Here is a 23,929-nt window from a genome sequence, read left to right as displayed (position 1 = left end):
TTTTTTTTATGGAAAAAAAAAGCCGGAACAGGGAAATTCCAGTATACGAGGCAGGAGACATGATTCTGCGAGAGGACACCAGTATCGATGAAAAACTTCTTAAAGAGGTAGAAATATCAAAGACTGTTGTGGTGATTGACAGTCCGTGCAAGGGATATCTCGAGCAGGTGCAGAAGGAGATCACAGATCTATTCCCAGAAGCCATAGTATCTCTTGTAACAGAGAACACAAAAATAGAGGCAGCAGAGAGTGAAATAGAGGGTACAGTGCTGTGCACGTACACTGCGTATGCAGGGAAGTGCGTTATAGCAAAGGGAAAGAAGGACTTTATATTTGTAAATATAAGAAGATCAATGGACAAAAAAGAAATTATATCCCAGAATGAAAAGAGGGGGACTCGCTTTTACTTTGTGAGCAACGTGTACAAAATAGAAAGCACGCAGGATCTGGAGAGAGCTGGGATAAAAAGAATACTTCCAATAAAAAACGGGTTTGGGCTGGCAAGAACACCCATAGCATTTACGCGCAGGCACGAGATAGTGTATGCAGGCGCATCACATCTCCGAAGAAATGCATTCATCATTGCACTTGAAAGAAACATCACAGTGCCGTGCGTTATAACTGCAGAAACAGCGGATGAAGTGCAGGAGGTAATTGAGTCAATTGAAAGAGTAGAGACACTTATGACTAGGCACACAACCGAGATAGGCGAGTATCTAGAGCGAAAGAAGTGGATATACATTCTGACGCACGCAGACCTTTGCAAGAAAATAAAGGAAGGTTTCCTGACAGATCTGAAAAAAATAACAAAATCATCCATGGCGTACGGGGCCACAGACAAGACAGTCTATTTAATGAGTCTTCATCAAATAGCACAGAGTGTGTTTACTATGGTGACAAGCAAGGATAGAGGAAAGGCAAAGAAAATTGTGGAGGTTCTGCCAAGATACGGAATAATACTAGAGGAGGGAGCAGAGGAGCTAAAAAAGGCATTCCAAAGTGAAAAGGAGCGGAAGGCTAAGGAAGCTGCAGAAAAAGAGAGTGACTCAGAGGAACACTGATGGGCAGGTAGAGGTAATAAAGAAAAGATGAGCAAGTTTACTTTTTTATTTATAGATGGAAAGACTCTTTCACATAGAAGACATCCTTGCGTACATAGAAGAGCAGAAGAGAGGGAATGCAAGTGCCACGCGGCAGCTATCCATGTACTACGAGGCAACCCAGAAAAACCTTGAAGCAAATGAGAAGACGCACTCTCTGTGGGAGGGGTACATCCATACACTAGAAAAAAATGGATATGCCCACACTGAAATAAGAGAGGTCTACAAGATGCTGAAGAGCAAGTTCTGGAGATTTTTGCAGTTTTGGCAGGGATGGTTTAGCTATGAAAGCCGTCTTCCCATTGATCAAAGCAAAAGAGCAAAGGTTCTAGAGCTTGCAAATGACATTCTGCAGTACAAAGAATGTGCAGGAAAAGAGAAGATCCTGGCATGGGTTCGAGAAAAGTCAGTTGGAACAGCAAAAGAGAACAACATGTCAAGGACAATGTATATGTCTCCAGAAACACCGAAAAGCCATCTATACATGGACACAACAGATGTGGAGGCGCATAGAATAGAGTACGGCACCAGGCAGGCAGAGCATGCAGGTGAAAGAGCAGCGCACAGTATGGATAGAGAAGTGCAGATGGCAGAGCTAGAAAGTAATTCTATTTTGGGCGGAATGCGCAGGTCATACGCTTTCAGAGAGGCAGCAGGCATGGAGAGGGAGAGCCCAAGGGAGCATGCTTTTTCGGGTGTGGAGAACAGTGGTGCAGGAGAATTTCAATATATGGAGAGAAACAGCAGGCGGGCACAAAATGGGGGTGGTATGGATAGTAAAAATGCAGTGTACATAAAAGAAGAGGCAGCTGCCCATAAAAGATTTCCTGCCCTCAGGCAAGAACAGTCTTTTGTGCACAGTAATATGCTGGATGGCAGAGACGAGAAACCCCAGGCATATTTGCTTGAAGGAGCACCAAACATGAGTATGAATTTGGAGATAGAGCTAGGAAGAAGTGCAGTGTGCGCAGCGCCAGGCTATTTTACAGGAAGTGGAGAGAACGAGGCAGTGTTTGTGCCCAGAAGCGAAAGCATGGGGAAAACAAGCCTCTCCAGCTGGCAGGAGAGCCGAAAGGAGCAGCAGGGGTATGAGGGTGAGTACAGAGATGGCAGAGAGGCAGAGAGCAATAGAGAGAACAGAAAGAATGGCACAATCACAGAAGCTGGAGATGTGTTTGATTTCAAGATTGGAACGCGCACTATGGAAGGACAAGAAACAGAGATTCTGGAGAACAGCAGAAATGCAGGAAATTCAGTGTGCTCTGAAAAGTACTTGAACGCACCAGCTTCAAAAAAAATCACGCTGAACGGAAAAAAGCTCCGTATACTGCGTACAATTGGAAAAGGAGGAAGTGCAAAGGTATACCAGGTGCTTTCAGATAAGAATGAAGTGTTTGCACTGAAAAAGATACGAATACTGCAGAACTCAGAAGACAGCGAGGTGTACAAAAGCTATGCGAATGAAATCTCTCTTCTAAAAAGGCTAAAGAGTCGGCATGAAATAGTAACACTCAAGGACAGCTACATAAATAGGGACAGAATAGCAATTCTAATGGAGTACGGAGATATTGACCTGTGCCGGTTCCTGGAAATAGAAAAGGAAAGATTTCCTGGGGGGTACAGAAAAAGCAACGAGAACTACACAATGATCAGTATATGGGAGCAGATGCTGAGGGCAGTAAAGTGCATCCATGAGCATCGCATAGTGCACAGGGACCTAAAACCAGGAAACTTTCTATTTGTGAGTGGAAGGTTAAAGCTAATTGACTTTGGGATATCAAAGGAGATACGAAACGACACAACAAATATAATCCGGGAGAAACAGATAGGAACAATAAACTATATGTCGCCAGAGGCGATAATAGAAGGGAAGACAAAGATGGGAAGAAACAGCGACATATGGTCTCTTGGATGCATTCTCTATGAAATGTACTTTGGAGAGTCTCCCTTTATGCGGTTTAAGAATCTTGTGCAAAGAATGCAGAAGCTTTTAGACCCAGAGTATACGGTAGAGCTGCCAGAGGAGGAGAGTGACGACAATAATTACCAATGCGTGGCAGCGGAAATAAAGAAGTGTCTGGTGAGAGAGCCCAAGGAAAGAGCCAAGATTGATATGCTGCTAAGAAGCGGTCTTTGCAGTCTGACATCAAAAGAGACTGTGCCAGCACAGAAAGTATGTACTTTCAGCAAGCAGGAGCTAAAGGAGTTTATATCAAAAATAATGGATCTTAGGCACACTGCAACCACTGAAGAAGGACACGAAAAAATAATTGAAAAAATAACAAGTCTGTATTTCGATAGCTATCAAAACCAATGAATAAATTTTGTAAAACAACAAGCCTCTTATTAGAATTCGGGTTATATCGGGTTATATATTTATGCCCTGCAGTAGTGACAATATATTTGCTTTTAGCTTAGAATACAGCCACAGAGGCTTTCATAGCCCAAAGTATAAGAAGCATGCATAAGAGTTATTTTCATTCTGAAATTTGCATTTTAATAATGCATGCAGCTTATTAAAATATATAAACACCAGAGAGAGAAAACTCTCTCAGAACCTTGCACCCAGGCAGCAGACAGACACAATACACTGTATATGCTATTTATTTAACTTAGAATGTTTTCTTCTTGTCAGGGGTCTTCCCACGAGTGGTTCTCTCGCTATTTATGTTTGCATCGCATGCTACAATTTTTACTCTATCTGCGCGCACGATCTTATCATCAATTGTCATAACAAACCCCTTGACAACGAATGTCCACACATCTGCAAAGTTCTTATAACTTATTATGGAAGCCTTAAAATTCATTTTATTATGCACACTTGTATTGAAAACCTGTTCTACAGCCATATCAAACATCTCCAGCAAAGCACTTCCTTGCTGCGGTGTAATTATCTGAGAATTAATCTTCTCCTCAATCATGTCTTGAAAAGCCTTTCCAATATTACTTTCTCTGTATAATTGAAACATTCGCAGAACAAATAAAAATAGTTATTTGAAATGAAGGAGCGCAAAAATTTAATGAATGGCTATACAACCAGACCAATTTCACTGGCGGGCTACACAGAAAACAGAAAGACCATTTCGCTAAGCCAAATGCACGAAGTTTCCTTTAAAGAGCTGGAAGAAAAAGCAGAGGGAGTAGTGATGTACCGCGACATGCACACTGATTCCAGTGCAGGCGAGGGCACACCCAGAGATATGCAAAGACTAGAGGCATATAAGCTAGAAATTGCAGAGGTATACCGGGGAAGACAGGATGTTTTTAAGGGTGTGCTGCAGAATACGTCAATAAAGTACACGCCAGGTGATTCGCTTCTTATGTGGGCTCCAAACTCAGAGACAGTAGTACAAAAGCTTATGGAGCTATTGAGTATACAGAAAGACAGAGTAATAGAGTTTACTCGTGTGCGCATTCGTGGAAGGGCACACGTATTTTCCTTTGCAGGGCGTATTTCTGAGTACTTCAGATACTTCCTTGATGTTACGTCACTTCCCTCAAAGCTGTCTCTATTCAGACTTTCCCAATATGCAGAGAAAGACAGCGATAAGTTGGCGTACCTGTCTTCTAAAGAAGGCAGTGCTGACTACTTTGCCATGGGGAAGAACTGGAATAGTCTATTAGATATTCTAGTGCAGTTTAGTGTGAAGATTCCTCTAGAGAGTCTATTGGAAGTTGCAAAAGAAATTAAGCCACGGGCATTTTCTCTTATCAACCAAGAAAGCAACGAGTGCGAATTTATAGCAGGCATTCTGCGCAATGGGGAAAGTGACTGCAGAGAAGGGCACTTCTCCGACTATATAATGAGGGTGGCTCAGACAGAAAACACGCCAGTCTCTTCAGAAAGTGCAGAAGCCTCTGGCATGATATACAGAATAAGGCACAAAGAAAATATTCTGTTTCAGCTGCGCAGTAGTACTAAGAATGCTTTATTATTTGGTATAGGAACAGGAGTTTCCCCATTTATTTCATTTATTAGAAACTGTAAGAAAGACTGCGTCTTTACTCTTTTCTACGGATGCAAGACAGAAGACGAGAATATTCTAGCCAAAACCGGAATAGCATGGGAAGCAGGCCTGGAGTCTGAGTACGCAGGGGCCAAACTATTTACAACAGAAAGCCCGAATGTCACAGTGCATGTGGTTTACTCACAAACAAACCAGTCCATTCGAATGGGCGAATTTCTACAGCGAAACAAAGAGAAGATAGCAGCCAGGTGCAGAGAAATAAGCACAAGCGGGATATATACATGTGGAAACAAGCAGGCTATGCAGTCAATATCACAGTACTTTACAGCAGAGCACCCTGAAATATCACAGCACAATGATGACTGGTCATAGGGTCTTCACTACAGCAGAAGTGCCTACAGATTGTTCAGAGCTAGCACCATTCCATTCGGAGAGCATATGTCTGTGGAGCCAACAATGATGGTCTGCCCTGTGTTCTGCGCTATTTCACGGACTTCGGATATTTCAGCAATCGATGCGCCGCCAATAAAATATACAATCATAATTCTTCTGTGGGATGTGCTCTGGGATACGCTTTGCCTAAACACAAACTCTCTCTTCCGTAAAGAAGCACCAGAAATGGCCTCCTCTCTGCCTGGCAGATCTATTTCCATCTTGCGGCAGGCATGCTCGTCCTTTTTAATAATTGCAGTGAGAACATCAGCAATTAAAGGAACATGTCGGGCAATTGGAAGGGTTCTCTTTGAAACAGGCTTTATCTTCCTCCCTGCCAGATGCTTTTTGATCTTCTCCCCGACTTCTATTTCCTTCTGAGATAAATACCCTCTGTCTATTAGGCGTTCCTCTTCGTTGCGCTGCAGGCTGCCGTAGTTAAGCACATAAAGAATGTACAGCCTGTGCTTCTCTGCCTGTGTAAGTCTGGCAGTTTTAAGAACTGAAAAGAGGGCCTTGGTTACTTCGTGCTTGAAGCTGTGCCCACTGAAGTTCTTTCCCGTGGAAATACCCTGTTCTAGCTCTGCAGTCTCCTTTATTCCAGGAGAATTAAAGAATTCAACGCACTTCTCCAGAAGACTCATAAATATCTTTATCTCTTTTAGAGTTCTTGTGTGCGCAGGAAGTTCCTGCACTGCTTTGACAAGTTGCTTGATATTTGACTTTTGCTCTTTTTCTTCTGTCTTTGTCTCTTCCTTGATCAGTTCAGTGAGTATTTTATGTGTTTCCACTAGCTGTTTGCTGCGCACACTCATCCACACCTTGTGGTCTTCGGTTATTTCAAGCCTCTTTTCATCATCACTTTCACTTTCACTTTCGCTGTCTTTATTTGGATCGGTGTCTTTTTTTGCAGGTCTTCTATCAAGGTGTCCACTTTCAACCACATACCCAGGGCCAGCCAGTTCCAGATCCCACAAGAGGCTTTCAAATAAGAACGTATGTAAGAAGGGGGTATTTACATCAGACCCTCTTTCCATAATAACTAGCTTGCTAGATCCAGATGAGTCTATCCTGTCAGATAGCTCTTTTGCATATTTCCCCACAGGAATTGGGGTGCACCGTGCCTGCATGGTTCTATATACGCCTTTTATTTTATCTGCAATGTCGTCCAAGTATTCCTCCTTATGTGTATAGTACGAGTACGGTGTTTCCATATGAAATACATCTGATGCCAAGGGAATGAAATCAAAAATAACGCATTTATAGATAAACTCAAATGCTTCTTTCTCTTTTTCCTTTCCCTTTGTCTTTTCCCTTTGCTTCTCTACTTTCTTTTTCACACTCTCAAATATGCGCTCCTCCTTCTCCTCAATATCAGAAATAGAGACAACAAATACACTCTTGTACATCTTTTGCGAGACATCTTTTTCAATTCTTTTTGCATTTTGGGAAGTTGCACTTATGAAGTATATTGCACTAAACTCAGTGGAGGGCTCTCTCATGTCCTCTATTCTCTCAACCATTGCAATATTTCTAGACAGCACCTCGCTCATTGGAAGCGTGTGATGAAGAAGCTTTGCAGTGGACTGGTCGATAATCAGAACCCGCCAGCTTCGCTCAGAATGGCCCAGAGCAAGTACGTGCTTCTTAATTCGGTTCCCAACTATTTCCACTAGATTCATTTATTATGCAGGAAGAAAAATATTAAAGTGCTTCAAGAAGTGGTTTTACCAAAGGATTATATTCGGGTTATATCACGCAGTTTCGTCTGTGATTCTAAGCATAATAAGGATAGAAGGACTTAAATATAATTGTGCAGATGCCATGTAGTCGTACTCTGTGTATTAAGTTATTTTATATTCGCAAATTATTTCAGTACCTAGTGCTAATTATGTAAGTATAGAATTAATATTAAGCCCAGTTAAATAATATGTGAATTACAGTAAAATATGCAGCAGTAAGAATTAAAGAAAATAGTTCAAACAGGACAGCATATGAAAATACTATTGAAATAATACAATATGCTACAATTGATCTTAATGCAGGAATAGTAGTATATATTAGATTGCACTGCTGTTTTCACACTATAGTGCGATACCTTCGGATGCACTTGTTTAATTTTCAATTTATTTTTCAGAGTGCACTTTCAAGCTGGAGATGGCTTAGTGAGTATTTATGCGTACAAGTGTGAACTTTCTTAAAAGAGCAGAGTATTAAACTCTATTGTTAATTTAAATTCAAGCTCTTAAATGTTTTGGTTTAATTTTGGGATTTAATCAAAATAAATAAACTAGCTAATTAATTTCCCTACTATGCGCCAGGCTATATTAAATTACTGCTACAACCAGTTCTATATAGCCAGAAATACCAGAAATAGAATAAGCTTATATCTCTATGCAAGAACCAGGGTACTTCAATATATAGATAGTTTTCTGGAGATTTATAGATTTAAAGATCAACATACTGCTACAGCTATCTGGAGATAGACAAAAACAGGTCCATCTCAAAAATAAACAAGATGAATAGTGCCTCAAGTATAACCCAAACTATAAGAAATAGAATAAAAAGCTCTTTTAGATAGACTCCACTCTATTATAAACTACCACCATCTGGCAGTAATATTTTATTCTTTACACATGTGAATACACACCGAGTATTGTTCAGCACTGGATAAAAATCCAGATAAATCTATCTGAGTCCAGGGTATGCACCCGACTAGTAGCTATACATGATAAACTAGAGCATGTTTGTAATATTTATATGTTTAATTTAGGCCCAGTCTTTCTCTTGCTGGCCTGAGCTGGAATTAAACTGAAACATGCACCGCATGGAATACTACCAAAGTGATGTGACATGATGTGTTTGTCCTATTAGCAGTAGTGAAGTGTAGACTGGGTGGTCCAGAATTGTCTTTTTATCTTTCTTTGTGTGCAGATGATAGTTAAATTTGTTTTGTTTTTTTAAAGTATGGAAGCAATTGCGCTTGTGCCAACCATAGAGGCATTGTTATTGCAAAACTGCAAGGACAAGAAGAAACAAGCAGTTGATCTGATAATCAAGAATGTAGGGCTAATTGGGTTCTTGCTAAAGAATGTTTTACAGCATATCAAGCCTGAGGACTGCGAAGAGGACAAGGAGCTCTTCCACCTCATCTCGTCTATGATATATTTCTACACACAGGAGTACGACAAGTGTGTGAGACACGCTGTTCTTTCAAAGAACGAGTGGTTCCGGGCTGCTGGGAACCAGTGCGAAACTCTCAGCCTGTACTTCCAAGAGTCAAGAAACCGAGTAATTAGAAAATACATTAAAACACAAGGGGCGCACAGTGCGGAAATGAAAGAGTTTATGTCCTGTCTTCTCCAGCAGAAGACAGAGGATGGGAAGGATGCATTTTCTCTGCTGGCTTTGCATATAACAACAAAGAACATAGAGTCAATTGAGGCATTTATAAGAAACAATATGCACATTCTGTGCAATGACACGCAGATGAAGTTCTTGCTTGAGGAGATGAAACAGGAAAGAATATATTCAAAGCTGTTCCCACTGATGGAAGGCATATGGAGTGAAGCGAGCAGTGGAGACTACTCTCTTTTCTTCTACAAGTATCTTCTTGATGCGTACCTATTTAGAAAAGACGAGAAGGCTCTGAAGGATCTTCTTAAGTACCTAGCAGATGTGAAGACAGAGGTTGCCCTGTACATGGCCTTTTTAATCCACGACAGAGCCCCAGTCATCTCGCAGTCAATTGGGGAGGACATTAAGCACGCCTCTATGCACAAGCTGCTAACAGGGCAGTTCCAGTCGTCTACGTACCAAAAGTTCCTCTCTGAGAAGAACCAGGCAAACTTCGCTCTACTTGCTGAACTGTCAAAGTCGCAGAGCTCCAAGCTTTCCATGAACCACATGTCTCTCAGCTTCTGCAATGGCCTGATGAACTGCAAAACAGCAAATGACACGTATCTGCGGAAGAATCTGGAGTGGATGCGGCAGGCAAAGAACTGGTCCAAGTTTGTGGTGGCATCCTCCTTTGGAATGGTGCACACAGACAGCGAAGATCCGTTTGAAATGCTAAGGCACTATCTTCCAATGGCATCAATCAAGAACTCAGAGAAGGACAGCCCAGAAAGCGGAGGGGCTTTGTTTGCACTTGGTCTGATTTCCGTTAACTCCCCAGTGGTTGCAGATAGCTTTTTGAGCAACTTCCTAGATACAGAGATGGAAAGCAGACGAGGCCACATTTTGCACGGAGTCTGCCTGGGCCTTGGCCTTACCCGGCTTGGTACAGCAGACGAAGACTCCATTGCAAGGTTTAAGAATGTTCTCTATTCCGACACGGTGACTACATCTGAGGCAGCTGCATACGCAATTGGGCTGGTTAGCGCAGGGATATTCAGTAGCGAGCTGGCAAAAGAGCTTCTGACATACGCAAGAGACACTGAGCACGAGAAGATCTCAAGAGCTGTGGGTGTGAGTATTGCACTGCAGCTGATTGCTGCAAATGCATCGAGTGCAGGTTCCTCTTCAGAGATCCAGGAGATGCTAGACGAGCTGCTTGCAGACTCAAACCCAATTCTTAGATATACAGGAGTCCTTTCTCTTGGAGCAATGTATGTAGGCGGAGGAAGTCTATCTGTGGTTGAAAAGCTTCTGTTCATAATCAGCACAGACTCATCAGAGGACGTTAAAAGAGCAGCAGTGTTCAGCATTGGGCTGATTCTTACAACAAAACCCGAAACATGCAAGGATAAAGATAGTCTTATGGGAGGGAACTCAGTTCTTTTTAAGGTGCTTGAGCCCCTTGCACAGAGCCACTCGCCGTACGTTCGTTCTGGGGTCTCCCTCACGCTAGGAATGTTCCTTGCAGGGTCCGGAGACAAACAGGCGCTCACCCTTCTTGAGGAGCTTATGTACGACAGCACTTCTTATGTCAGGCAGAATGCAAGCATTGGTGCAGGAATGGTTCTTATGCAGGTAAATGCACGGGACGATCCTTTCTACCGGCGAATTGTCGAGCACATGCACAGCATGACAAAGAGAAAGAGTGAAAGCGGAGCAGCCCGGTTTGGTGCGCTTCTAGGCCGCTCCTTCCTTGATGCATGCGGAAAGAATGGATTCATGAGCATATTCGGCATGTCCGGTGATCTTTCTGTGAAGAGCGTGTGCGGTGCCATTTTGTTCTCGCAGTTTTGGCACTGGTACCCCTTGGTGCCCTTCATTGCGCTGTGCATGCGGCCAACTGTTCTTCTTGCAGTTGACACAGACTTGAACCTGGTGGAAGGATTCTCTGTTGAGGTGGATGGCCCACAGAAGGAGCACTTGATCACAGACGTGTCTGTGGCAGAGAGCAAGAAGCAAGGGAAAAAGTTCAAAATACTTCCACTTGCAACTGGAGAGGATGAAGAGGAGGCATCTGATGAAGAAGTCTCTGAGGCAGATGTAATAGAAGAGAAGTCTCACATTGTAAAGAACTTTGAAAGGTTCACGCCGTCGCAGCAGAGAAAGTCCTCTTTGGCTGGGCTGCCTTCTGTTATTTTCCTTCCAAAAACTAAGTCTGCCGATGCCTCTGGCCAGATACAGGAGTCTGCTGAGATAGAAGAATAAACTATTTTCACTAATTATTTTTTTGCAAATTATGAGTACAACCACAGAGAATGCAGTTAAGAACTTTTCAGATATTTTGCAAAGAGAGACAGAGCCACTGAAGCTAAGATTCAGAGCTCTTTTTGCACTTAGAAGCATCTGCACAGATGAGTCTGTGCATGGAATTGCAGCAGCCTTCACCACAACCTCTGTTCTTCTGAAGCACGAGCTGGCGTACGTTCTGGGACAGATGCAAAACAGAACAGCTCTTCCGATTCTGGAGCGCATTCTCCGAGACGGCAGTGAGGATGAGATTGTGCGGCACGAGGCAGCTGAGGCAATTGCCACCTTTGGAGACATGGCATACGAGCCACTTCTTAGAGAGTATGCAGATCTTTCAGTCTCCAAGAGCAAGGCAGTCTCTGAAACATGTGAGATAGGAGCTGAGCTGATAAGAAACGGAGGATCAAAGCGGTCAGAGTTTGGGTCTCTTGACCCAGCTGTCTCTGCAGAAAGCGCTTCAATTGAAAAACTCAGACAGACGTATCTAGACGAAAGCAAGTCTCTTTACGAGAGATACGCAGCCATGTTTGCTTTGAGAGACATTGGAACAGAAGAGGCTGTTGAGATACTTGCAGAAGGATTTAACAACAAAAACCGCTCTGACCTATTTGAGCACGAAGTAGCCTTTGTCTTTGGGCAGATGTCACACCCTGCATCTGCCAAACACTTGGCACGTGTTCTTGCAGATGAGAACCGGCATGAAATGGTCAGACACGAGTGTGCAGAGGCCCTGGGAACAATCAATACAAAAGAGGCAGAGGATGCACTCCTTGCATTAAAGGACATCCCCAACCGAATTATTCGAGAAAGCGTAGAGATAGGCCTAGACATTCATGACTACCACTTCACAGATCCTGCACTTGAGTACATTGTAGAGTCCTTTGAGTAAGTCATGGAAATAAAATGCTTGATCCAGCTCCAACTCCAAACATAGATTATATCGCATGAAGAGCACACATGATAGATGGTTAAAATGCCTTCTCATGCATTTTATTGTTTGCACAGTTTCCTTAAATATCCAAAATACTCTAAGCTAAAGCACTCTGCCTCTTATTGAAGGCATTTACTATATCCAAATTACTAAACACAGTGCAGGCAGAAGTGGGTGTTTATATGCGCTCTATATGCTAGTAAGAAAAGGATATTTCACAAAAAGAATGGACAGGCACACAGCAGACAATAAAAATATTAAGATATATTTGCATAATTTAACAAACTACGCATACTAGGCTAGAAGGATTTTTATAATTTTCAAGAGAAAATATATTTAGAAAGAGAAGAATAATCAGACAAAAAGCATGCAGGCAGTGAATGAAAATAGATTCTGTACTTTATTTTTCAACAAATAGTATTATTCAGATGTATAGGCAATAAACTGCTTAGTTCTTTTGTGAACTGCTGCACCGGCCAGGCTTCCTGCTACAATTAGCGGGCAAATGTACAACAAAGCAGGCTGCCCAGCTTTGAAAATAAACACAATCGCAAAAGTAATCATTAAGGCTAGCACATACCCTGCATATCCAAGTGTAAAGATAAGAGGTGAGCTGAACTTCTGTGCAAACTCTCTGGAAAGAGAGAGGAATATTCCTGGAATCACAATGTCTCCTAGACCAATCATGCTTGCGCCCTTTCTTGCAAAGGGATAGACTATCTTTATTGGAATTTCCAAGTCCTTTGCTACTCCGATCATAACCGGTGTGAAGAACACCCAGAATATGTCATAGAAGAAAAGAAGTCCCAGAAGTACAAGGACAGTTTTTGTTGAATCTGGCTTTATCTCCTGGATGGCCATTACAGAGAAGGCACACGCCAAAATATTTGAAGAGTGCATGCTCTTTGTCTTGAAGTACCACACGTTAATTAAAAAAGAAATAGCAAACAATGCAAGATAGTGAATGTTCTTGAACTCCTCAATGTACACCTTTATGTTTTCTTTCACTTCTTGAAGGGTCTCTATCACCTCTTTTTTAAACGCCCTGATGTTTTCTACCACTACACCTTGAGCTGGCTCTGCTACTTTGCTGCCTTCTTCAGATTGGCTTGCTTCTGTGCTTTTTGGCTTTTCATTTTTTTCTAGATCCTCTTCTATCTTCTCTTCTGCAGAATCTGTCTTCTTTTTCTCAGAAGGAGTATCTTTCTCTATCTTTTTCTTTGCAAGCTCTTTCACTTTCTCAATAGGAATGAAGCGCTGATATACGACCTTCAATAGCTTGTACACAGAGAATGTTCCTGTTGCTGAGAAAAGTGCTCTTAGCATCGTGTTAATGATGGTTTTTGAGAGATACCTAAATGCAAAAAAGATACTTAAAAGCACTACAGATCCAATAATTGGAAATGCCTTTGCATCTTCCATTGACATACTCTCCTTCTTAATCTGCAGGTGCGAGGTGTTCATGGTACCAATCCAAACCAGAGCAGAAGAGACAGAAATAAGAAAGACTCCACTCAACATATAAAAAATTAAAAACACAAAGTAATTAATAGCACGAAATGCACTAATTAGCCCAAATAATAGTAAATAACAAGGTGATATAAACACAGATCCATCCATATATGACACGTCACCACAAAACATCCACATGAAATAACCCGAATATCAAGATACAAATAGTCCAAATAATAATGCAACAAATTAGAATATGCATTCGGGCTATATAGAAGCCTTGCAGAAATAATTCTACTTAGATTCACTCCATGGGAGTACATGCTTTTTGTTTTTTTACTGCAAGTTCTAAAGCACTAGGCACTATAACCCAAATTACCTCTACAAATTCATTGCCTATCGTTAACTAAAGTAATAATTATAAAGAGAAAGCAGGTGGCAACAAAAATAGAAAGAACTTCTGTTTGCAGACTTTCTTAACTTTGGCCTTGCAAGTGAATGAAAAATAAGTATATTGGCTGTTTATTACTCTGTCCATTGAAGGCTAAATAAGAAGATTTGCAGAACTCCTGCACACGGGTTGCTATAGAAGTAGTCTTAGCCCATTCATGCCGTATAAATGGCACAAATAAAACCCACAATCACATGCATAAGTGCATCGTGCAAGCTATTTTAAATAAGTCTATAAAGGTCTGCAGACCCTTCTTAACTGCGCTCCTTGTATTTACTTATTGCTGATGATTCTTCTCAGGCTTTTATTAAGGAGATTGTCGTCCTTCAGCACTTTCTCCAAGCGCAGCGCATTCTTCCGGCTTATTTTGCTAATGAACTTGATCATTGGCTTTGTATTCTTGTGCTCTAAGTCGTTTATTATATTGCATATTTCAGGTACGTTTTTTGTCTGCCTATATCTTCTTATCTTGTTCTGGTAGTAGCTGTCTTTCTGGAACTGTTTCATGCTTCCCTGCAGATTGGGCAAAGCAACCCCCTCTGTGTTGTATTTGTGTATGGCCCTGTTACTCTTTGTTAGAACACTTGGCGATATTTCTTGGTGATTTCCCTCTATATTATGTATTTGCGAGGCAACCAGCTGTCTGTGTGTTCTATCAGGCGTGTCTATTTCCTTTAGCTTCTGAAGGGTTTTCTTTCTGTCTGGCAGGTATGCAAAAGAAAGATTGTACAGCACTTCTCCCTGGATGTTTACACTTTCATTCTTTATCATCTCCAGAATCTCCCTTACTTCAGGGCCATCGCTCTTCAACTTATTTTCCGCACATGCCATTGCCACATTTCCTGCATAGTTCACTAGAATTGCTCCCTTCAGCTTCAACTTCTTTATTTCTGCAAGTGCCTCCATGTGCCTGTCAAGCTTGTATAATATTTGTGATCTAAGCATGGTCCAGTCTGCTCCCTTCTTATTTCCTGCGGTATGCAAAGCTGACTTGTACTTTTCTAGCTTGTAGTAGCAGTACCCCTTCTCAAAGGTGTTATTATGGCATAGATCAATTGCCTCTTTGTACCTGTCTAATTTGATGAGTGCCACTGCCTTCTGCTCTTCTGTAGCCTTTGGGTGTGCTAATATTTCTTCATATTTTTCCTCGTCTATGAGAACTGCGATGTCTGCGGTGCTTGTGTTCATTTGCAATTAAGAATAAAAATTGTTAAAGTATTTAATTCACAAGAACAGCCCCAGCTACTCTCCTCCATAACTAAACATCAAACTAAAAGAATTAATAGCCTGGCCTCTACAAAGGCGCCCTTACAAACAACTTATCCCAGGCTACAGAAGCTAATGTTTTAGAAGAAGATCCGTATGCAGCAGGGCATCTGCTTCTGTTTTACTAGAATAAAAAGATAACAGAATGTTACCCATACCGTGTAGAGATAATTATATCTTATTTATATTCATATGCTACTAAATAACCTCTTTTCTGCAATTCTGCAATTCTGCAATTTTATAATTAAATTGCTGCTTGTCATCACTACTATTTCTCTCTAATATTTCTTTAATAATGACTTTTTTTCTTAGCGTTCTTCTCTTAAAGTTTTAGTATGTACTAAGCCCTTATTATGTATGAAAGTGATCATATCCTAAATATATCCTGAATATATCCTGAATACCCATATGATTTACCTTTAAATTCCTGCTGGTTTTAGTACATGCGCATTCAAGGCAATAAGAAGCAACTATTGCCTGAAGGAGTTTCTTCTTTGAATTATTATAGCCTTGGTCTATCTTTCTTTGGAAGGAAATCTTATTCCGAATAGATTGGAACTACCCATCTTTTTGATATACTATTTAATTTATAGAAAGTACCTGGCTGTGCAAGGATATTTGAGAATAGCATAGACTTCCTATTCTATTTGTTTCTTCTGCGCTACAACAATATTCAGTATAAAATAAGTTATTTAAATGCGAAATACCCATATTCCCATCCATGTTATATTTCCTCTAGAAAAATGAATTCTTTGCATCTCTTCAGTATACACAGTACATCCATAGTATAGATAGATTCTGTCCCATCATCTAAATGACTCTTTGCTTACTATATTCGGGTTTCAGATTTGCAGAAAATAAATGCACCCCAGGAGACCAAAAAGTGTACAAATTAGCACTCCACAGTAGCCTTCTATTCTATAAATTGGCTTATATATAATTAAATCAGCCTGCAGTGCAGCACACCAAAAATCTTATGTATGCAGTCAAGACATGTCTAATTTCTTGTCTCCTAAACCCTTTATTATACTACGCCAGTACTTCTTCTTAATAATATTTTGGCTAGAGCGTCTTGCACGATGGGCCTCGGTCTTTCTTTTTTTTTGTTCTGTTCAGCAGAACATTCATTGCCTCGTCGAAGACAGTGTCAACATTTTCTCCTGTTACAGATGAGCACTCCACATAGCACTTCGCTGACACGCTGCTTGCCAGCTGGCGCGCCATGCTTTCTGATATTAGGTCTTCGCTTGTTGTCTTTCGCAGGTCTGCCTTCATTCCCACAAGTATCCTAGGCACATCCTTGCAGAAGTGGTCAACCTCCTCCTTCCACCTTCCCTCTATGTTCTTAAATGACTCGGGCTTGTTCAGTGCAAAGCATATAAGCACAAGCTGTGTGTCAATATAGCATAGCTTCCGAATTCTGTCAAAGTCATCCTGTCCTGCAGTGTCCCATATGTTGAGCATGTAGGTTGTTCCTGTCGCTCTGTCCAAGTAGGGAACCTCCTTATTCTCAAAGACAGTTACATTGTGGTCTTTCTCAAACCTGTCCTCTGTGTATTTAATAAGAAGACACGTCTTCCCGCAGCCACCGTCTCCCACTACAATTATCTTCTTTGATGTCTCTCGCTCTCCCATATAATTACTAGTAATCAAATTCATTAATTTTAAATTATGCCAATTCGACAACTTGAGAAAGAGCTTGCAAAACGACACCTAATTAAGAAGTTCGATCTGGATACGCTTAAAGAAAATACAATTGGAATTGACGGGGCCTGGTTCGTGCGAAAGTATAGTCTGTTCCTGCAGGGCAAAAATATCCTAATGGATGGGTTTGGGAAGGAAATCCTATCTCACGTGGAGAGCTTACTAGAGTGCATGGAGAAAGTAGGGTGCCGAGTAGTCTGGATATGGAATGGAATATCCCCCACACTTGAATTGCGAAAAGTGCCAGAAAAAAGAAGAAAAGAGCTTGTTGTGAGTGGCTGCGAGCACTACAGCAATGGGGAGATAGACCTTGCGTCCAAAGCGTGGGCTGTTGCTTTTGATTACGAAGAGCAGAAGGCTTCAATTAATGCAGTTCTGGCCCGCTATAAGGTGGAGGTGGTCAATGCCCCATACTTTGCCACAGCCCAGGGAGCATACATGGAGAAAAAGCTATACATCTCGATGTTCTTTGGCGCAACAGACTATTTGCTGTTCCCAGGAGCTGAGGACCTGATTCTTGATTTTGAATTCATTACATCCGGCGATAGGAAGGCCATGACTGTAGCATCATGCACTGTCTCTGAGATCTGCAAGTCACTCAATCTCACACTAAACAGCATGCGTGAAATATTCCTTATGCTTGGGAGCGAATACTGCCCAACTATTCCAGCACACAGCCTAGTCTTTGATCCTTTCTTCATTATTGAGACCTACAGGAACAAGCATGTCTCCAAAGAGCTTCAGAGAAAAGTAGAAACCGCTTCGCAGGATGGAAGGGTAGATAAGTTCACTGTATTTGCCAACACATATTTTAAAGCCCAATATGTTATTAATCACCAACCTGTTATGAATGAAAACGGTGAGCTAGTGCTTCTCACTGAATGCGGATTCTCCCCAAATCTCGAGCTGGTCTTTGGTAAGAGGATCCCAGACTGCTTCTTTTCTCTGTTTTTTAGGGGAATTATTTCTTTGGAGTACATTACTGGGCTGGTTATGGGCAGACTTGATGTTATTTGCGCCCCAACCATTTGTGAAGCAATTGAGCCCGTGCTTTTTTCTCTATATAGAGCCACCTCGCTTGTAATATCAGGCCTGCAGCCTACTTCAAATAATAACTCAGTATGTATTGGAGGAGCAGAAAGGCTTGCAGAGGCTATTGGAGAAAGAGAGAAGGCGCCCATGGAGGAATTAATAAAGCCAAGCCTGAAGCAGACAAATGAGTTGCCTTTGGTTCTGCAGTGGCTCATTATTCTGCTTGACCGGGCAGACCCCTCTATGCTTGACAAAATATTCATTTTTAACCCAGTGCACCATGAGATAGAAAGCCCAGACGAAATAGACTGGGAGGTGTTTGAAGTGGGAGAGAGCTTTAAGTTTGCGATTTCATCAATCAAAAACAAGCTCAAACTAGATAAGCCAGAAAGAGAGATAGATCCCGTTAGTATAAGCTGCATAAATGGATGGAGAATGGAAGAAATTCTTGTTCTATGCCGAAAGAAAAGGATGCGTATGCTTTCACCTGAACAGATATCCTTAATAGAGAGAAATCTAGAATATATTGAAAAACTGCAAAGATTCTTCTCTGACAATGTTAAATCAAATCGCCATAAAAATGAGCTAGATATTTTGGTAAAGTATGCGAAAGAAAAGCTGCTTCATGCATAAGACTTTTTTATCTTTTCATGATTGGCAGATGAAATAAAGCGTATCTAATAGTTAGTCTATACCCGTGTTAAATTTGCTGCTATCCTTAAGTATTGTCTGTCTTATACTTAATATTTCTTATAAAGGTTTTTGTAGTAAAGTTGCGATTTCTCGAGAAATTTCTTACCATTGCAAGGAACTCCACAGTAAAAGTATTTTGCGAGAGAGATTATCTCAGTCATATGACAGGACTCAAGAATAAACACAGATTCTCTTTTACAGAAGAAGAACAATAAGACTGAACAAAGAAAGACACCAAACCACAACCAGAACTTTAAGACTGCCTCAGAGCTTGTGCAGTAACCAAGCCTATCTGCATGCAGTAAAAAGACTCTTCAACTCAGATGCTATCCGTATTGGGCTACTATTTCCAGGCCTGGGAAATTTCACCAGTGTGGCATGCCAATTTACTATGCTGATTTTATTATTTTAGCTGCTGCATACATTCTAGATGTAGATTTATTTGCTGCCTCATATGACTATCTATTTTTTCTGCTTGATAACAGCCAGATATGTATGCGTAGACCAGTGCAAAAAATTTATCATGGCAAAGAAACAGAAAAGAAGAGAAAGAAAAGAAAATAATAATGAAGGGGAGAGTTTGATTCCACTTGAGAATGATGAGTTCTCTACAGAAGAGTCTTCCCACGAGGAATACGAAGCCATGGGGAAGCCAGAGGAAATGGATCTGCAGATGGAAAATGTATACAGAATACATGAGCAAATTCAGTTGGACTGGCCTTCTCTGTCTGTCTGCTTAAAGGAAGAGGAAGGCAGAATTCTAGTGGAGCAGGCTATACCAGGAGCAGCCCCATCCCTTCTTGACTTGGAGGTGGTTTTGGCAGGAGACAACAAAAGGTCTGTCAGGCCAGTAAAGAAAGTTGAAACTGCACACCAGGCAAACCGAATCAGGGCAAGAAATGGAAAGATATACACGATCTCTGATAGGTCTATTGACATATACACATCAAGCCTCACTCCTATATACACTAAGAATATATCTGGTGGTTATGGTCTCTCCATATACAAATCATCTCTGTTCTATGGTGATGGAGCAGCCATTGTCCAACAAAAGGATGTGGAGGGGAACCATGTTGAGTCTTTTAATATCAATCAAAATGAAATATTCTCTATTGCCAGTATATCAGAGAATGAAGCATTTGCAGGTACGCATGCTATTAACCTAGTAGACTTCCGGTGCAAAGATGCAAAGCAGTATCTATTGAATGACTGCGACATCAACTCCATTGCATACAATGGCGAAAATATGATTGTTGCTGGGGATGACAAAGGGATGCTTCGGGTTATTGACATCAGACAGGAAACCCCACTTGAAGAGATTAAGTTCCACCAGTCCCCAATCAGCCACATCCAGTTCAGCAGCAAGGACGTCTTTGCTTCTGCATCTAGCTGTGAGATAGTCATGTGGGACATGTCTTATGAAGAGACTGAGGGATGGGAGTACCACAAGTATCTGAGCTTTGTTCACCAGGGACAGGCATACTATAAGGACTTTGAGTTTATTGCTGATGATACAATCATGGCTGCATCTGAAAATGGCCTGTGCATATTCAGCCCTATTTCTCAGATTGAAACACCAGAAGTTGATGAGCAAATGCAAGAATAGACAGCAGCAAGAGTAATCTGTAGGATGAATGATAGGTAATATAAATACATGATGTATGCATATCTGTCAAGGCGGAAGAGTTGCGTGTTGAAGGAAAGAAGAGTAGTCATAGAATACACATAAAACACCTCATTACATAAGAAATTAGAGATATTTTAGTAAACTTTATAATAAAGAAGCTTTCTTACTGATCAGCAGCATACTTATAGCAGATTAACTTAGAACATATGCTAGACTTGTTTATTTTATCTGTGTGCATATGAATATTTATATGGTCTGAGTGTGCACTGCTTTTTCTTGATATTATCTATTGCACCACATATCTGCAATAATCTGTGCATTCCATGTGCATGTCCTGGGAAATGCACTTATCTCTAATCTGCACTCTTCTGCCTCTATCTATATATAGCACTGCACGAAAAAAGTATTTTTTATGTCTACACCAACCAGACGGAAAATTATGCGGGATATGAAGAAGCTACTGGAAGAACCGCTTGAGAACATAATGGCAGTCCCCAGCAAAGAAAACATAATGGATTGGAGAGCAATTATATTTGGGCCAGAAGACACGCCCTTTGAGGATGGAGTGTTTGAGCTTAAAATGACATTTACAGAGTCATACCCCCAACATCCCCCAGAAATATCCTTTATATCAGAGATCTTTCACCCTAATATATATCCAAATGGTGAACTGTGTTTGGATATTCTCAAAAACAAATGGAACTCTGCATATGGAATAGGACAAGTTCTTCTGTGCATTCAATCGCTGCTTAATGACCCAAATACAAACTCACCTGCTAATTCAGTGGCATCAGATTTGTATCTTAATGATACGCTTAGCTATATTAAGAAGGTCAGGGCTGCTGTTGAGAAAACATGGGTAGAAAGGCTGAGCACAAACTGAGCCAGAAGTATTTTTCAGCGAAAAGTCTTTCTGCAAAAATAGCATGGCGTGGAAATCACAGACACAGTACAGAAAGCAGAAGGAAGAAGAAATGACAGACAGAAGGCGGGACGAAGACATGAGAAAGGCATTTGCAGATGAGAACATTGAGCATCTGCCAAATGTGTCCTCAAAGACCAAGAAACAGTCCGTTCTTGAAGACATACACAAAGAGAACTTGCGGAAAAGAGAAGAAAGACAGAACGAAATAGAGAAAATAAATAAAATCAGAGAGAAAAAGCAAAGGGAGAAAGAGGATTGGAAAAGAAAGTTTAACCATCGTACAAAAAAAGGGCAAATCCCACTAGGCCCCCGAATAAACTACTTATATAAAAAGATCCAAGAGTTAAAGAAAAACAACTAATAGCTAGCAGAGTGCATAGAAGAGACTAAAAAGTCCGCTTGTGTGTTGTTTTGACTGCACTGCATTATTATAAATAGACAGTAAAAGACTTAAATATATAATCTTTTGTTTCTTTGAATACCATAAAGCAAACATGCGCATTACTAGGCTTTTATATTTACACACTGGCAAAGAATACTTCAAGAATTCTAATTCTTACTGTTTAACTACTTGGCAGCATACATCTCTGCAACTGCCGCACATAATTCAATGTAAAGGTGTGAAGTCCATTTATTTAGATGTGCTATTTATTTTCCAGCACATATGGTCAGGTCTATTTTAGGCATTGAGGCTAGCCCAAATGATTTAGATATTTTATTCAGCTCTATTTTTGAAGCATCAAAGACTTTCTTTAACTTGTGCCCTGCATACGCCTGTAGATACCCTCTGAGGGCCTCCTTGGCGCCTTTTTCTAGATAATAGTTTGCGCTAATCGTTTTTATGTAGTAGTCTGTGATGTCCTGCGGCTCTTTGAATGTCAGCTCATCTACTTCTACTCCAAGATGCTTGAGATACTTAATGAAGATCTTTTCATGTGGAAGCAAAAACATAAGAGCCTCTCCAAAGGCTCCTGCTCGGGCAGTCCTTCCTACTCTGTGAATGTACTCTTTTGGGTCAGTGGGCGGATCGTACTGAACAATCCATCTGACATTTGGAATGTCCAGGCCACGGGCTGCTACATCTGTGCTAAAAAGCACTTTTATCTTGCCCTCACAGAACTCATCAAATACTCTTGCTCTTCTGTCCTGCTTGACACCACTGTGAAGCACACCCGCACTGAATCCAAGCAGAGAAAATAGCTCTCCATGGAACATAACCGAGGAGCACGTCGAGAAGAACACAATCACTTTCTCGTCTGTTCTCTTCAAAAAGGAGAAAAGAAGAGAGAATCTCTTGTCCTCTGGGCAAACTACAAATGATTGCTTGAGCCCTGCTGCAGTTATCTTATCGTCTATCTTTACCTGCACTTTTTTATACCTCTTTGACAGCCATGACCGGCACAGAACATTGTCTGTATTTGTAGCACTGAACATAAGTGTCTGCCTCTTTTTGGGCAGATATGTCAGAATCTCGCACATGTCCTTCTCAAATCCTATGTCCAATATTCGGTCGGACTCATCAAGCACTGCTATTTCTATTTTTTTCAAAGACAGGCCAGATTTCAAATGGTCTAGAAGCCGTCCTGGTGTGCATACAAGAATTGCGCACCCCTTCTTCAGCTGCTCATTTTCATCTGCTTTTTTTGTTCCCCCTACAAAAAGAACTGTTCTAATGTCTGGGTGATCTGCAAAGAGCCTCTGGGCCACTCGCGATGTCTGCATGGCCAGCTCTCTTGTTGGCGATATGACCAGCACTTTGGGTGTCTTGACTTCTTTTTCCAGAATGAGCTTTTCAGCTGCTGGAATGAGAAAAGACAGAGTCTTTCCAGAGCCAGTGTTTGCAATCCCAAGCAGGTCTCGCCCCTCCATTGCATAAGGAATGGCCTTTTGCTGTATTTCTGTTAGCTTTGTTATTTCCATTTCTTTCAACCGCTTTCTGATGTGTCTTGATATAAAAGGAGAGTCTTTCTTCATATTTTCAGACATAAAATAAAACTGCACAGCAGAAAAATACAGTACAAATATTTTCACACTTCTATGAAGAATACATATATGCACTTACAGTATTCTATTATGTAGCAGTTTCTTTATCCATACTTTTTAACCGGCACGCCCATCTAGTTTGCCTTCTTTACGCGTGGCTCTATGCACAGGATATAATATAATAATAAAAAAGTATTTGGCTACATTACTCTAGACAGCAACAATCTTAAAAGTACTTAGTATGCATATACAACAAGATTCCTGCAGAATACAAATGTTTTTACCCAGAAAAACATATGTTTATAGTGTTGATCCAAAATTCTATGATCTTTCAGCACCCATACAAAATTGTTGAAGTTATATAACCCAAGATACATATTGAAATATGACAGCTCAGAATGCATCCATCTATTGGTGTTATAAACTATTTTACTATCCTTTCTTTTACTCTATAGCACTGCAATATTGAATATCTAGCACTTGTTCATGGTTCCTGGCATTTTATCCTTGCTGCAATTTTGCTTGATACACTCTATGTAGTATCTAGAGAATATATAAAGTGACTTTTGTGCCCTTGCATTCTGTTTGGGCCTTAATGTTTATACTATCTGGTGCTATACGTATGTATGTTTTTTATTTAATTCCGAAGAATATATTTCTTTTTTATTAAACCCATACTATATTATTATTACAGCAGTCTATCCTCTGTATAAAAATAT

At 40.8% G+C, this 23,929-nt stretch overlaps 15 protein-coding genes across 15 annotated transcripts; 9 read left to right on the top strand and 6 right to left on the bottom strand.

The window, feature by feature from the left end:
* Positions 1–8: 8 nt before the first annotated feature.
* NESG_02342 (uncharacterized protein) lies at positions 9–1,061 on the top strand (the record flags this gene model as incomplete). Its single annotated transcript, XM_053049947.1, has 1 exon — positions 9–1,061. One exon carries the CDS (start codon positions 9–11, stop codon positions 1,059–1,061), a length of 1,053 nt encoding a protein of 350 aa, XP_052904118.1.
* Positions 1,062–1,116: 55 nt separating this feature from the next.
* NESG_02341 (uncharacterized protein) lies at positions 1,117–3,417 on the top strand (the record flags this gene model as incomplete). The annotated part of the gene is made up of 1 exon (XM_053049946.1): positions 1,117–3,417. One exon carries the CDS (start codon positions 1,117–1,119, stop codon positions 3,415–3,417), a length of 2,301 nt encoding a protein of 766 aa, XP_052904117.1.
* A 295-nt stretch (positions 3,418–3,712) lies between these two features.
* NESG_02340 (uncharacterized protein) lies at positions 3,713–4,069 on the bottom strand (the record flags this gene model as incomplete). The annotated part of the gene is made up of 1 exon (XM_053049945.1): positions 3,713–4,069. One exon carries the CDS (start codon positions 4,067–4,069, stop codon positions 3,713–3,715), a length of 357 nt encoding a protein of 118 aa, XP_052904116.1.
* Positions 4,070–4,099: 30 nt separating this feature from the next.
* On the top strand, positions 4,100–5,440 carry NESG_02339 (uncharacterized protein; the record flags this gene model as incomplete). The annotated part of the gene is made up of 1 exon (XM_053049944.1): positions 4,100–5,440. One exon carries the CDS (start codon positions 4,100–4,102, stop codon positions 5,438–5,440), a length of 1,341 nt encoding a protein of 446 aa, XP_052904115.1.
* Positions 5,441–5,463: 23 nt separating this feature from the next.
* On the bottom strand, positions 5,464–7,182 carry NESG_02338 (uncharacterized protein; the record flags this gene model as incomplete). Its single annotated transcript, XM_053049943.1, has 1 exon — positions 5,464–7,182. One exon carries the CDS (start codon positions 7,180–7,182, stop codon positions 5,464–5,466), a length of 1,719 nt encoding a protein of 572 aa, XP_052904114.1.
* Positions 7,183–8,467: 1,285 nt separating this feature from the next.
* On the top strand, positions 8,468–11,104 carry NESG_02337 (uncharacterized protein; the record flags this gene model as incomplete). The annotated part of the gene is made up of 1 exon (XM_053049942.1): positions 8,468–11,104. The coding sequence occupies one exon, from the start codon at positions 8,468–8,470 to the stop codon at positions 11,102–11,104; it is 2,637 nt and encodes an 878-aa protein (XP_052904113.1).
* A 31-nt stretch (positions 11,105–11,135) lies between these two features.
* Positions 11,136–12,035, top strand: NESG_02336 (uncharacterized protein; the record flags this gene model as incomplete). The annotated part of the gene is made up of 1 exon (XM_053049941.1): positions 11,136–12,035. The coding sequence occupies one exon, from the start codon at positions 11,136–11,138 to the stop codon at positions 12,033–12,035; it is 900 nt and encodes a 299-aa protein (XP_052904112.1).
* Positions 12,036–12,497: 462 nt separating this feature from the next.
* On the bottom strand, positions 12,498–13,598 carry NESG_02335 (uncharacterized protein; the record flags this gene model as incomplete). Its single annotated transcript, XM_053049940.1, has 1 exon — positions 12,498–13,598. The coding sequence occupies one exon, from the start codon at positions 13,596–13,598 to the stop codon at positions 12,498–12,500; it is 1,101 nt and encodes a 366-aa protein (XP_052904111.1).
* A 655-nt stretch (positions 13,599–14,253) lies between these two features.
* Positions 14,254–15,168, bottom strand: NESG_02334 (uncharacterized protein; the record flags this gene model as incomplete). The annotated part of the gene is made up of 1 exon (XM_053049939.1): positions 14,254–15,168. One exon carries the CDS (start codon positions 15,166–15,168, stop codon positions 14,254–14,256), a length of 915 nt encoding a protein of 304 aa, XP_052904110.1.
* Positions 15,169–16,308: 1,140 nt separating this feature from the next.
* On the bottom strand, positions 16,309–16,905 carry NESG_02333 (uncharacterized protein; the record flags this gene model as incomplete). The annotated part of the gene is made up of 1 exon (XM_053049938.1): positions 16,309–16,905. One exon carries the CDS (start codon positions 16,903–16,905, stop codon positions 16,309–16,311), a length of 597 nt encoding a protein of 198 aa, XP_052904109.1.
* A 12-nt stretch (positions 16,906–16,917) lies between these two features.
* Positions 16,918–18,615, top strand: NESG_02332 (uncharacterized protein; the record flags this gene model as incomplete). Its single annotated transcript, XM_053049937.1, has 1 exon — positions 16,918–18,615. One exon carries the CDS (start codon positions 16,918–16,920, stop codon positions 18,613–18,615), a length of 1,698 nt encoding a protein of 565 aa, XP_052904108.1.
* Positions 18,616–19,129: 514 nt separating this feature from the next.
* NESG_02331 (uncharacterized protein) lies at positions 19,130–20,281 on the top strand (the record flags this gene model as incomplete). Its single annotated transcript, XM_053049936.1, has 1 exon — positions 19,130–20,281. The coding sequence occupies one exon, from the start codon at positions 19,130–19,132 to the stop codon at positions 20,279–20,281; it is 1,152 nt and encodes a 383-aa protein (XP_052904107.1).
* A 433-nt stretch (positions 20,282–20,714) lies between these two features.
* Positions 20,715–21,185, top strand: NESG_02330 (uncharacterized protein; the record flags this gene model as incomplete). Its single annotated transcript, XM_053049935.1, has 1 exon — positions 20,715–21,185. One exon carries the CDS (start codon positions 20,715–20,717, stop codon positions 21,183–21,185), a length of 471 nt encoding a protein of 156 aa, XP_052904106.1.
* A 43-nt stretch (positions 21,186–21,228) lies between these two features.
* Positions 21,229–21,588, top strand: NESG_02329 (uncharacterized protein; the record flags this gene model as incomplete). Its single annotated transcript, XM_053049934.1, has 1 exon — positions 21,229–21,588. The coding sequence occupies one exon, from the start codon at positions 21,229–21,231 to the stop codon at positions 21,586–21,588; it is 360 nt and encodes a 119-aa protein (XP_052904105.1).
* A 287-nt stretch (positions 21,589–21,875) lies between these two features.
* On the bottom strand, positions 21,876–23,228 carry NESG_02328 (uncharacterized protein; the record flags this gene model as incomplete). Its single annotated transcript, XM_053049933.1, has 1 exon — positions 21,876–23,228. A coding segment is annotated over one exon (1,353 nt), but the record flags the coding sequence as incomplete, so codon positions are not given.
* Between the last annotated feature and the right edge of the window lie 701 nt (positions 23,229–23,929).

This window comes from Nematocida ausubeli, assembly GCF_000738915.1.
Source record: "Nematocida ausubeli strain ERTm6 chromosome Unknown supercont2.5, whole genome shotgun sequence".
In the NCBI taxonomy this organism is placed as follows: Eukaryota; Fungi; Microsporidia; genus Nematocida; species Nematocida ausubeli.
This window is presented reverse-complemented; position numbering and strand designations above follow the sequence as displayed.